Source organism: Lynx rufus, unplaced genomic scaffold (genome assembly GCF_022079265.1).
Source record: "Lynx rufus isolate CCGP_SWC_20201006 ecotype Redwood Valley unplaced genomic scaffold, mLynRuf1.p SCAF_10, whole genome shotgun sequence".
NCBI lineage: Eukaryota > Metazoa > Chordata > Mammalia > Carnivora > Felidae > Lynx > Lynx rufus.
In genome coordinates, this window is record NW_025814824.1 from 8,128,501 (window position 1) to 8,139,864 (window position 11,364).

The 11,364-nt window shown below is 44.0% G+C and overlaps 1 protein-coding gene across 3 annotated transcripts in view; it reads left to right on the forward strand.

Moving 5' to 3' along the window:
• Positions 1-7,303, forward strand: part of RFX3 (regulatory factor X3) — a 286,974-nt gene extending 279,671 nt beyond the window's left edge. For all 3 annotated transcript variants that reach the window (XM_047101481.1, XM_047101464.1, XM_047101474.1), the window contains 2 exons: positions 3,581-3,623; positions 6,713-7,303. In XM_047101481.1, the coding sequence (XP_046957437.1) occupies positions 3,581-3,623; positions 6,713-6,951 (282 nt within the window). In that variant the 3' untranslated portion in view covers positions 6,952-7,303. The remainder of the gene's footprint in view (positions 1-3,580; positions 3,624-6,712) is intronic.
• The last annotated feature ends 4,061 nt before the right edge of the window (positions 7,304-11,364 follow it).

Below are 11,364 nucleotides of genomic sequence, written 5' to 3' on the forward strand. Positions count from 1 at the left end.
AAACCATCTTGAGGAAGTGATATGGAGGTCATGATATTTGAAAGAAAGCCTATCATACACGGAGCCGTGAAAGTACTTTATAAGCTCTGAGATGTCACCTTGCCAGGCAGTGGCCCCTCCAGTGCCCTGTGCAGCAAGGGAACTTGGCAAGCTCCGTCATTTTCCCAATTGCTGGAGCTAAACCTTGACGGTAACCTCCGTACTTTTCTGGCGAACCTCCATTTTGTTCATCCAGATCCTTCCGAGTCTTCCTTCTCTTTTGTTTCTGGTTTGTGCCGGTCTAGTCTCGGCGCCTGTCATCTGTCCCCCATCTGTGACGCTGTCTTCCTTATGCCGACTCCCAGTCTTCTCTGCCATCATCGTTCATGTTCTGCCATCCAGCCGCCCTGACCCTGCGGCCCACCCCCAACCCCCCACCGCTGACTTCCCTTTCTGAGATGCCCATGCTTCTAAAACCATCTCAGCTGTCCTAGGCTGCTTCCTTTCGTTGACTAAACCACCTGCCCTTCCTGATATAAACAACTTCTGACCCTCACCTCCAGAAAGAGGGGATAGACTGGAACTGGCTGGCACAGTGCTTAGCACGTAGGAAGCTTCCAGTAAATGTTCGTTGACTAACGCGTGAATGCACCGATTCCGGAAATCGCGGCCTGTCTCGTGGTTTTTTTCCTTAATCGCATGTGAATTCTTTCCTCACATGGGAAATGCATGTTAAAAAGCTTCCCCTTCTGTATCGGGTACCAAAATCCTACCTCTCCTCACAAGATTTTTATTTTGAACCCACTCTCTCCGTTTGCCATCATGTGCAACTTTGTTACTGATCCCAGAGACACGAGAGACGCCAACGGTGTCCCTGAGATTACTTGTACCGTGTTCAGCACCCCGCAGGGGCACAAGCCCAGAGTATTTAGTTGGCACGTGTTTATTTACGAAGGACCACAGCAGTCGTGGAAATACTGGTTGCCGTGGTGATTTTTAGCATCCTGAATAACCGAATGCATTCACTCGGGTTAAGCAGAAACTTTCCGAGGGAAACCTTTACATGAAGGAAGTTGCTGTGCTTCCAGCTCAACAGCAACTTAAAAGCAATTTTCCTTGGAAGAAAAATTCCAGATGCGGCCAGAGTTTGGTGTCAGCCACTTTGTGTGAGACTATTAATTACTAATGGCAATAATAATTTAGTGTCAGGCAGCCTTTTGAGATTTTTTTGAAAACAAATGGAATATTCACATTTCATTCGTTTGTTTACTTATTTATTTTTAAATATAGTTTATTGTCAAGTTAGCTAACATACAGAGCACGCTGTGCGCTCTGGGCTTCGGGAGTAAATTCCCATGATTCATCGCGTACATACAACACCCAGGGCTCACCCTACCAAGTGCCCTCCTCAGTGCCCATCACTCATTTTCCCCTCTTCTCCTGCCCTCAGTTTATCCTCTGTATTTAAGAGTTTCTTGGGGTGCCTGGATGGCTCAGTCGGTTGGGTGTCCGACTTAAGCCCGGGTCACCATCTCGTGGCTCGCGGGTTCGAGCCCCACATCAGGCTCTGGACTGACAGCTCGGAGCCTGGAGCCTGCTTCACATTCTGTGTCTCCCTCTCTCTCTCTGTCCCTCCCCCACTTGTGCTCTGTCTCTCTCTCAAAAATAAATAAACATAAAAAAAAATTTAAGAGTTTCTTACGGTTTGCCGCCTTCTCTGTTTGAAACTGTTTTCCCCCCTTCCGTTCCCCCATGGTCTTCTGTTAAGTTTCTCAAGTTCCACATATGAGTGGAAACATATGATACCTGTCTTTTTCTGCCTGGTTTATTTCACTTAGCGTAATACCCTCCAGTTCCATCCACGTTGCTACAAATGGCCAGATTTCATTCTTTCTCGTTGCCAGGTAGTATTCCATTGTGTATATAAACCACATCTTCTTTATCCACTTATCAGTTGATGGACATTTGGGCTCTTTCCACAATTTGGCTATTGTTGCATGTGCCCCGAGGAATATTCACATTTTAGAGGTTATAGAGGTATGTTTAAGACTCCTCTCTGCAACATATTTCCAGAATTGGATCTTAAGTGTCATTAAGCATTCATTTAAAAGATGTATAAACCTTACTGTGTTGCATCAGTTAGAAATAACTTATAAAGGATCCTTCAGCTTTGGGCATTCTGTTTTTAGTTCTAAAATATTTAAATAACACCAAAAATAGATGAAGAGGCCCATTGATTTTGTTTTTGTTGCTTAGATTCTTTAATTCAAGACATTTTACATAATCTAAACTGTGATTTTTATTTAGACTACCACGTGATCAGGAACAACTCCCAAACCACAGTTCGGTGTTGATCATTCTATATCTGTTGCCCAACGGGATGTAACCATAAAGTAATGGGACGCTTTTCCCAAAGACAGATTCTTGGAGTTATGGATCCAGGAGGCCCTTGTCCCCTTCAAAGCAGTCACCTAGGAAGGCTACACGTTTGTGCCAATAATGCTGCCATAGCTCCACATGCTGTGGAATGCCTCTTTTTAAACTATCTCTGAACTGCTAAGGAATAACAGTAACACGACATATTATTTTGAATATCCTGAATTGTGACAGAGGTGAATTTGCTTTTTAGTGAGTAGTCAGAAATCATCCCAGGACCTCTGGCAATCACTACAATTTGGAGCGTTATCTGCAGTCACAATTGGATGTAAAATCACAAGATGGGCTTTCTTGAACGATGCATAAACTAACTCTTGAACTCGATCGTGAAAGGAATTCCAGAGCCTTGCACCTCGGAATAAGTGTAAACGCTCCCACGATAGCTACTATGAAGAATAATACACGTGTAGGTTAAGGGGGAAAAATGTGTGTGTGTGTTTGCAAAATAAGGTCAGTTTTATTACTTTCGTTAAGCTTTCGAACCAAGACAGAAAATAAAATCTAAGCCGAAGGTTATTAATGGTGCCATTTTGTTTTAAGGTCTTTCTTGTTGCATTGGTAACAGACACATCCTTTCTTTCTAAAGATGGGACCGTGCTATCAAACATCAAGTTAGAAGAGAAGTCTCTGAGATTTTTTTAAAAAATGAACACTTTACACTTTGGGGTTCCCACTGTGCTTTTTATTTCTGTTAATGAAAGCTTTAAAGAAAGAGTTCAGCCAAGCAGCTGGACCAAGTTTCTGTCCTGTCGCCTCCCCGGGGAACTTTTGGACTGCCCATGGGGGTGGAGCTGATCTGCCCTCCGTCACCAAATTTCCAAATTTATCCCACCACATCCGTCGTCTGCAAGCCAGCCAGGCCCCTATTTCTTCACTGCTCAGTTGAAATAATAATGAAAAGTAAAACGAAGCAAAGAAGGCAGAGAGAAATTGTCATCCTTTGCAAAGAGGCCAAGGCAGACAGCTAAATTGTGATACAGTTGAAAACTGTTCAGATTCGATAAGTTTGATTGGAAAATTAGGTGACCCGTGTAGTTAGAGATCAAAATGGTCACTGGTTTACAGTTTTAAAAAGTCCTACCGTGGCGTTTTTGCCTCAGAGTGATAGAAGGTTATTTTATTCTACCTGTTAATAACTGTTGCCCACATGACTATTGTTTTGCAGTTTGGTGATTTAAATGCTGTATCTCCTGGAAATCTGGATAAAGGTAAGAAGTGAAAATAATGTCGAGGACTTTTTTTGACTGGGAAATTCTCAGAGAAAACTGTGGTGTGTGTGGAAACGACACACAACCCTAGATGAATATGACGGCCATGTCTTTGGGAATCTGCGGTCTTTCTTTCTCCATTTCTATACCTTCTTTATGTCGGGGATATTAAGTGCCGGAATTGAATGTAAATGCAGTCACAAACTCGTCTTGACTTTGGCCTGCCGTTCAGCACAGGTAGCGAGAAATTATTTCTGACCGTTGCCAGAGTCCTGGCGAAAAGTGATAAAATTTTATTCCAGGCCCACTCAGCAGGAGAAAAGATTTCTCAGCCCGCCCCTTCTCACCAGTTCATTCTTTTCACTGGAAAAAACAAGTCAGAGACAGCAGTGATGTTTACGGTAAAAAGCGAGATCAGTAGTGGGGCAGAGGAGAGGGTTCAGATGCGTAGTCTTTAGATTTTAAAACCACCTTTGCTACTCAACAGAGACAACATTGCAACTCAGCTATGTATTCCTGAAGAAACTTGGGATCTTCCAGACCACACAGAAAAAAGGAATAGGGCTCAGGGAAAATGAGGTCAGGATAGATAGAGCCCATGCAAGCAAAAGCCATCCTAATAAAAATACCAGCTCAGGGGCGCCTGGGGGGCTCAGTTGGTTAAGCGGCTGACTCTTGATCTCGGCTCAGGTCGTGATCTCACGGTTGGTGGGTTCGAGCCCCGCATCCGGCTCTGTGCTGATGGCGCGGAGCCTGCTTGGGATTCTGCCTCTCCTTCTCTCTACCCCTCCCCTGCTTGTGCACGCGCTTGCCCTCTCTCAAAAATATACTAGCTCAGTTTAAAAAAAAAAAAAAAAACTCTAAAATGTTTACTAAATAAGCACAGCACTTTCTTCAATAAAACAAAAACGAAAAGTGAAGGTATCCTGAGGTTTCCAGGAACTGAGTTCTGGAGTCAAGGACAAAATGCACAGGCAGGGGGATACTGAACAATAGCCCTTCCAGGACAGAGCCAGAGCTGGTGGGGAAACTGAGGCAAGAGGCGGGGCTCGGGGAATCCGTACGCGAAGGACAGCACTCTTCTCTGGAGCGTTCTGCCCCAGGGTCTTTGTGGGTCTGGGCCTCCTCCGCCCAGGCGGGAGTTGAAACCTGTGTCCGACCTGAGGCAACCCTGAGGATGCCCCGAGCCAGGTCTTGTGACCCACGCGCGAGCGTCTTTGTCGCCGGTGCAGAAGCGTGGACGGTGTTCCTCCTTGGCCACTAAATGGCCGCCAGCCTTCTCTGTCAAGCGCTGAACTGAGACAAAGTCCTCACTGAACTTCAGTAGTCCCTAACGTTAGTTTCTGTGCACCAAACTCCTGTAACCTTGAGGGTGTTTCTAGGACATGTCTTTGAGTCTGTACAAGAGTAGAGAATGGCTACGGAATTGCCTCCATTTGCCCTCACAATTGGAGAAAGGGCTTGCTTTTCGTGGACCGCCTTGTAGCGTTTCCCTGGGAACCCCGTCGCCCACAAGTGGGCCTAGAGAGAAATGGCCTCGGAGACTTAGGGGAGTTCAGGCCATTATCCCATCGTCAGTTCCGTGCACCACGTGGCCGACGAAAGGGCCTTCTCCACTCTCTTTTCTCCCCTACCAGCTCAAAATGACTTCTTTCCTTTCAGTGCTGCCTCTTTTATTATCTCGATACTATTTCTCAGGCAGAGAAAAGTTGGTGGAGAGGGAGTCGGGAAGCAGTGTGATTTATCCTCACCTTGGGGCGGCCCCGGTGGTCCCATCCATCCCCGGACCCCGTGCTTCTTGGAATCTGGCCACACTGGCATGAGTCGGGGCCTGGGTTTCGAATGTGAAATCTCCAAGCGTTTTTGTGGCCTTTTTCCACAATTTTTTTTTCCCTGATAATAAAAGTAATTCTAGCTCTATCTAAAAATTTCAAATAATACGGAGATGTAGGAACTATAAAAAGTGAATCTTCGTGGTCACGACCCTGAGAGACCAGTAAGAACTGAGTGTGAGTATCCTTCGAGATATTTTTTTTGTTTGTTTATATATAAGCAAATACAAAACCAAAACGCAAATGTGTCGTACAAATGTGTTTCAATGATACCCTCTTCAGGAAGCGACTGTCTATCAAACGCATCCCTTTCCCTGCAGCCCACTAGCCCTTTGAAGGTGCTTGTTCTGACAAATTCTGTTATTATCGAATCCATTTCCCAGAGGCACAAAGAGAGCGGGATAAAGTAGACGAACCAAGACAACCCGGGTCTCATCTAAGAGCACTTCTGTGTTCACCTCTTAACGATGCGTTACGTCCTGTCTAGTCAGTAAATCTCATCTCAGTCTTTTATATATATATATATATATATATATATATATATATATATTTTTTCATTTTAATTTTTTGGAGAGAGAGAGAGCGCACATGTGCACGAGCCAGGGAAGGGCAGAGGGAGAGAGAGAGAGAGAATAGAGAATCCCAAGCGGGCTCCATGCCTGACAAGGGGCTCGATCTCATGACTGTGATCATGACCTTGGCCAAAATCAAGAGTTGGACATTCAACCCACTGAGCCACCCGGGCGCCCCGGTCATTATATTCTTTTGCAAATCAGCAGAGGTCTCACCTACATTCACATGCACCCAGATGAAATTTACCCCTAGTGTAGATTTCAGAGGAGACTGAGAGTGTTGTGCCTTCCGACCTTTCTTCAGTTAGCATTTCTCAGCTGGATAGATTCCCCCAAAGCCAGCACAGTGTACCGAAGTGACGACTTTAGGGTCGCTCAGATGAGGCCAGCTACTTAGCACAAAGACTTCAGGAAATCCTGGAGGTCTTCCTGAAAGAACTCTTAAAGGTACCAACCACAAACCAGCCAAAAGTAAGTTACTTCTGCTGTGTGTGAAAGAACAGTGGATGCCCTAAGAGAGCGTGGATACAAATGAAATCCGCTGGCCGCAAACCCACGGGCCCCGTCCCCTGAGAATCGCCCACCAGTTGCTCTCTTCACGTGCCGTGGAGGAATTTCCAAAGCCCGTGTTGATTGCTGTTTCCCGGTTTGTCTTCCGGTAACGGTCTTGGTGTTGTTTGTGCAGATGAAGGCAGCGAAGTGGAAAGTGAAATGGACGAAGAACTGGACGACTCTTCGGAGCCCCAAGCCAAAAGGGAGAAAACCGAGCTGAACCAGGCGTTTCAAGTGGGTTGTATGCAGCCCGTTCTCGAGAGCGGCGTGCAGCCCAGTCTCCTGAATCCAATTCACAGCGAGCACATCGTCACAAGTAGTCAGACTATCAGACAGTGCAGCGCCACAGGAAACACCTACACTGCGGTCTAAAGAATATTAAAGCGTATTTTTCCAGCTAACGTTACCCCTGTTGATATATTGGGCTTAAGGTGAAATTTTCATAAGCCTGAAGGTCGACTGTTGTCAAATTCTATCTGTGCTGAACATTACCTTTTTGGAGTTGTGAAATGGAATGGATGTATGTATTTTGCCAGGTGTTTTTTTGGTTGTTGTTGTTGTTGTTTTTTTTAACGTAAAAAAAAATCATTTGCCTCTTAATAATAAGTTGTTCTTTTTTTTCCCTTTAGTTTCAGGTGTCAAGAAGGATTTTTACCACACTTAATGCCAATGTGTTCGTTTTCTTATAATTAAAAAGTGATTTACATTTTTTTGTAGCTTAAAATATTTGATTGTTGATTGTTAGTCTTGGTGTATGATTTCACGTGTGAGTTTTTAATTAGATGCACTTCTGTGAAATATCAAAAGAAATGAATTCCTTTGATTTACACTGGAGGCATGCCCATTTGGCAGCAGATGCATTGAATTTGCTTTTGAAAGGTGCTTTTCATTGGACGGAACCACAAGACACGATTTCGGTAACTCTTTGGTACGGAGAGAGAATACAGAGCATTTTTATCATGGCGCTAGAGGGTTGGGAAGGTCATCTGTTTTTCTCCGGAGAAAAAACCTGGAGCTAGTGCATTTATCTGTTCAGAGTAAATGACAGACCTGCAAGAGATTATGCTAATATGTACATAATTTGTGTACATAATTATTAAACCCTATTAACGCAAGCTTCCGTTAAACATTGCATTTTAACCGTTATTTGCATACCGATTCCTCTGTTTAAAGACTACTGATTCTGTATTTGGGACCACTGCACAGACGCATTCTGCTGTTGAGCGGGGCTGTTATAGTTAGATACTGAAGCTGAAAAAGAAAAATGACTTGACTTTTTTTGTGTTTCGTTTTGTTTCGTTTTGTTTTTAAGTGTACATGCTACTTATGCTGAACTGGACATACAGGAAACCATTCCATTTGGATGACTTTCTTTTATTCCAGGTCTTTTTCCTAATAGTAGTTCCCTCTGCTGCTATTATAAAAGAAAATTTATAGAACGCAAGGAATGTAGCAACCTGCATATCGTTATTTCCTTCAAATCTATTTCCTGGTTTCTAAAGGGTGTGGATTTTAAATTGTAAACACAACCTGAGGGGCAGTATAGCTGGCTCACCACACTGTTGCTTTATCCCCATTTCTGTAGGATTTGGATAGGTGGCTGGATGGACCAGTGCCATTGAAGAATGTACATCAGGGATCATCGTACCTCGGCTATTACATGGTGCCTTAAAACAGAACTGAAGTTAAGGTTTTAGTAAGGCTTATTTTGTTCATGTGAATTCCTCCGCAATCCATTTGACAAGGTGTGCCTGTCCCTTTCCGATTCCCGAAGTGAGGACAGGTTACGCGCTCTTCAAAGGAAATGTAGGGCGAACAAAGCAAAGCAAAAAGACGAAAACTCAATTCCCCTCTTGGAGTGACCGCGGACGTACTTTTTGTTCGTAGAGCTGACTATGACTCGATTACCCATCAGATTGCTTAAGGGCGTGGAACAGCGGACTGGTTTTTAATTACCAACTTGTCACGTACCATCACATGTGTTTCAGACCGTTTGTATCTAGTTCTCATGTAAGAAAGTTGACGAAATAAGCAGGGACTTATCGAAGTGCATCTTGTCAGTCTAAATGTTTGTGTCTGCCTCTTGGTGTCTGTGTGTCCACGGCATACACACGTGCCCGCGGGCGGGAGTCAGCTGCAAAGTCAGGTGAGGTCCTAGACGGGACCCACCCCCCATCCATCCTTATGTTAATTTACGTGAAAGCCAAGGTTCTTTTAAACACTCGAGTTATTAACAACCGCCACACACACAAAAAACAAAAACAGGCACAGCCATTCATTTTAATCGTTTTTAGAAAGCTGATCAGCAAAAATAATACATAAACACATAAAGCCCCCTCCCCCCCCCCCCAAAAAAAAAGGGAAAGCACACATGATTTACAGATTGTTAATGAGGCCTGTCTCAAACTCAAGATGTTTGTCTTTCCGGTTTTCCTGGGGTGGGCGAGAGGGCTTGGAAAGAGGGGGATGAGCCAGTCTGTAAAGTGAAAAATACCAAATGGCTCATCGGGTACCACGCGGTGTGTTTTCCCTCCGGTGGCCCGATTGCCTCACACTATTCACGTAACAAAGATCAACAGAGTTTCTGAAGTCAGCTTGAAACGTTTCAGATGTAATTTTGTATGACTCAACTCACGCATCTCTTTGGAAAGTCTTCACGAGCATTCGACCATCACCTCACCCAAGTATCACTTGAGTGGCCCTCCCCCTCATTCTTCTCCCCAAAAGAGGTGATGGGTTGGTACCATCACACGCACAAAAAAGGCAAACACACAGAACACCTTCACCACGAAAACCCCGCACGTCTAGCTCCTCGTGCGTTGGGGAACGTTTACAGGTGGAATTAGTTCGAACCACAAGACGAAAAAGAACCCCCCTCATTTCACCTCTCCTTTCTGAGACGCTTCTTCGCTTTCCTCTCCCCCGCCCACCAGCCCCAGAACTGTGTTCCATCTGTATCGGACCAAACGTTTTTGCTGCTTTCGTCTTGTTTCTTGGACGATTTTAAATGTATCTATTATCACTGTTTAACGTTGGGTATGTTTGTATCATTAGAGGGATCTGATCATAATGGGCAAAGTTCGATGGATGAAAGGTAGGGATTGGGGAGCCTCCAGGATTCAACATTTCTTCTAGGTGTTCGTGGTTTGCATGAACCATTCTCACTTTTCAGCCTGACTCGCTAAACACGTTCTGGGCTCCTTTGTGAACACGGGAGCATTCATCTGTGACAAGGGCAGATAGTTTTGACCAACAGACAAAAGCGCGTCTTCATTCTTTGCTACTTCTGGCGATCTGTCGTCCACAGTAAGATAGGACACACCCCTAGTCAGACACAGACATCTCAGCCAATCTTGACTTGGCCTTGTGAGGTATATTAGAAAACTCAGACCTCACCCTTTGTACGTCTGAGGAGAGTCGAACGATCCCAAGTATTGCTTTGATTTGACATTTCATTTTCTTTTCTCTCATTCATTGAAACTGTGACTTTTCTACGTAACCGTGACACTAAGACTCTCAGAGTAGATGTATTGACAAGTGACAAGTCTCCACTTTAAGGACTTCTTGACATTTCTGGACGTTGTAATCAAACCACTAGTCATGGAAACTATCTACACAGACCAAGTGCTACACTTTCAGCGACGAAAACGTAAGGAAGGCATGTTGGCTGTTTTTAAGTTTTAGAAAAGATACTTCCGTATAAGAGGATTGCGTCTCGTGGGTGTGGTTTGCCCTTCACATACGTACTTTGAGAACCATACCGGGAAGATTTGCGTTTCATGAAGCCAGTGAACAATGGGGTGAAATGGGGGGACCATCTCCTCGGAACACAGGGCCCAACTTTAAAATTTTTCTTTGGATATCAAATGGCTGGTCACTTTTTCAGGATTCTCATCCAGACCGTGTTTGGACTGACTACTTTAAGTCTTACTGCCTTTTCAGAAATCTGCTTTCCTTTTTGTGCTTTTTCTTGTACTGTATAGGACGGTTCACGCACCTCTCTTTAGATGGTGTACTTTAAAAAAACAAAAGCAAATTTGAGAAAATGGTTTTAACACTGCATACCTAAAATTAGTCGCGTGCAACGTTGACTGCCTTTGATTTGTAGTGGGTGAGTAAAAATGAACACGTTTCTCGTGGAATAACGCTGTCAGAGTCATCCGGGAATGACTACGGTTTCATTACTGTAATCATGAACCTTTTTACATGAATGCACTCTCTCGAAGTGCTAAACGTGATGCATTTTCAAATTGGAAAAAAATTCTTCAGATGATATATTTGAGATGTCTAAAACGATGCTGTGCTTGAGACATTAGTGTAAAAGGGGGGAAAAAAAATGAGTGTCACGGTGATGTTGGCCCTCCCTGGGTGGACACAAGTAGAAAGTAAACAACTTTGGCAAATCGCCTTCCTGTACGATTTGAGGCAGTAGTTATATACAGCAAATTGACCTTCGTTATAACCTTCTCTCCCCCAGATTCTTGGTGAGAAAACCACTCGCAAAAAAATCGAAATCCGAACTGACGATCTCTATGAATCACAGCAGAACATGGGGGAGAGAGGGGTTGACATGCAGTGCTATGAAAATTGGGCTTGTCACTCGATCAGATCAACCTCCATGTATATGGTTAGAACAAATCAATGAATGGAATCCTAGTATTTCTGCAAGTTTGGTGATTTAAAAAAAAAAAACTGGAATAGAAGCATTAATTCAGTGCTTAGTTCTAGTATTAGAAAACCCCTTTGATGTAATGCCTTGTATTAACCCTTTGAGCATTGTAAGAT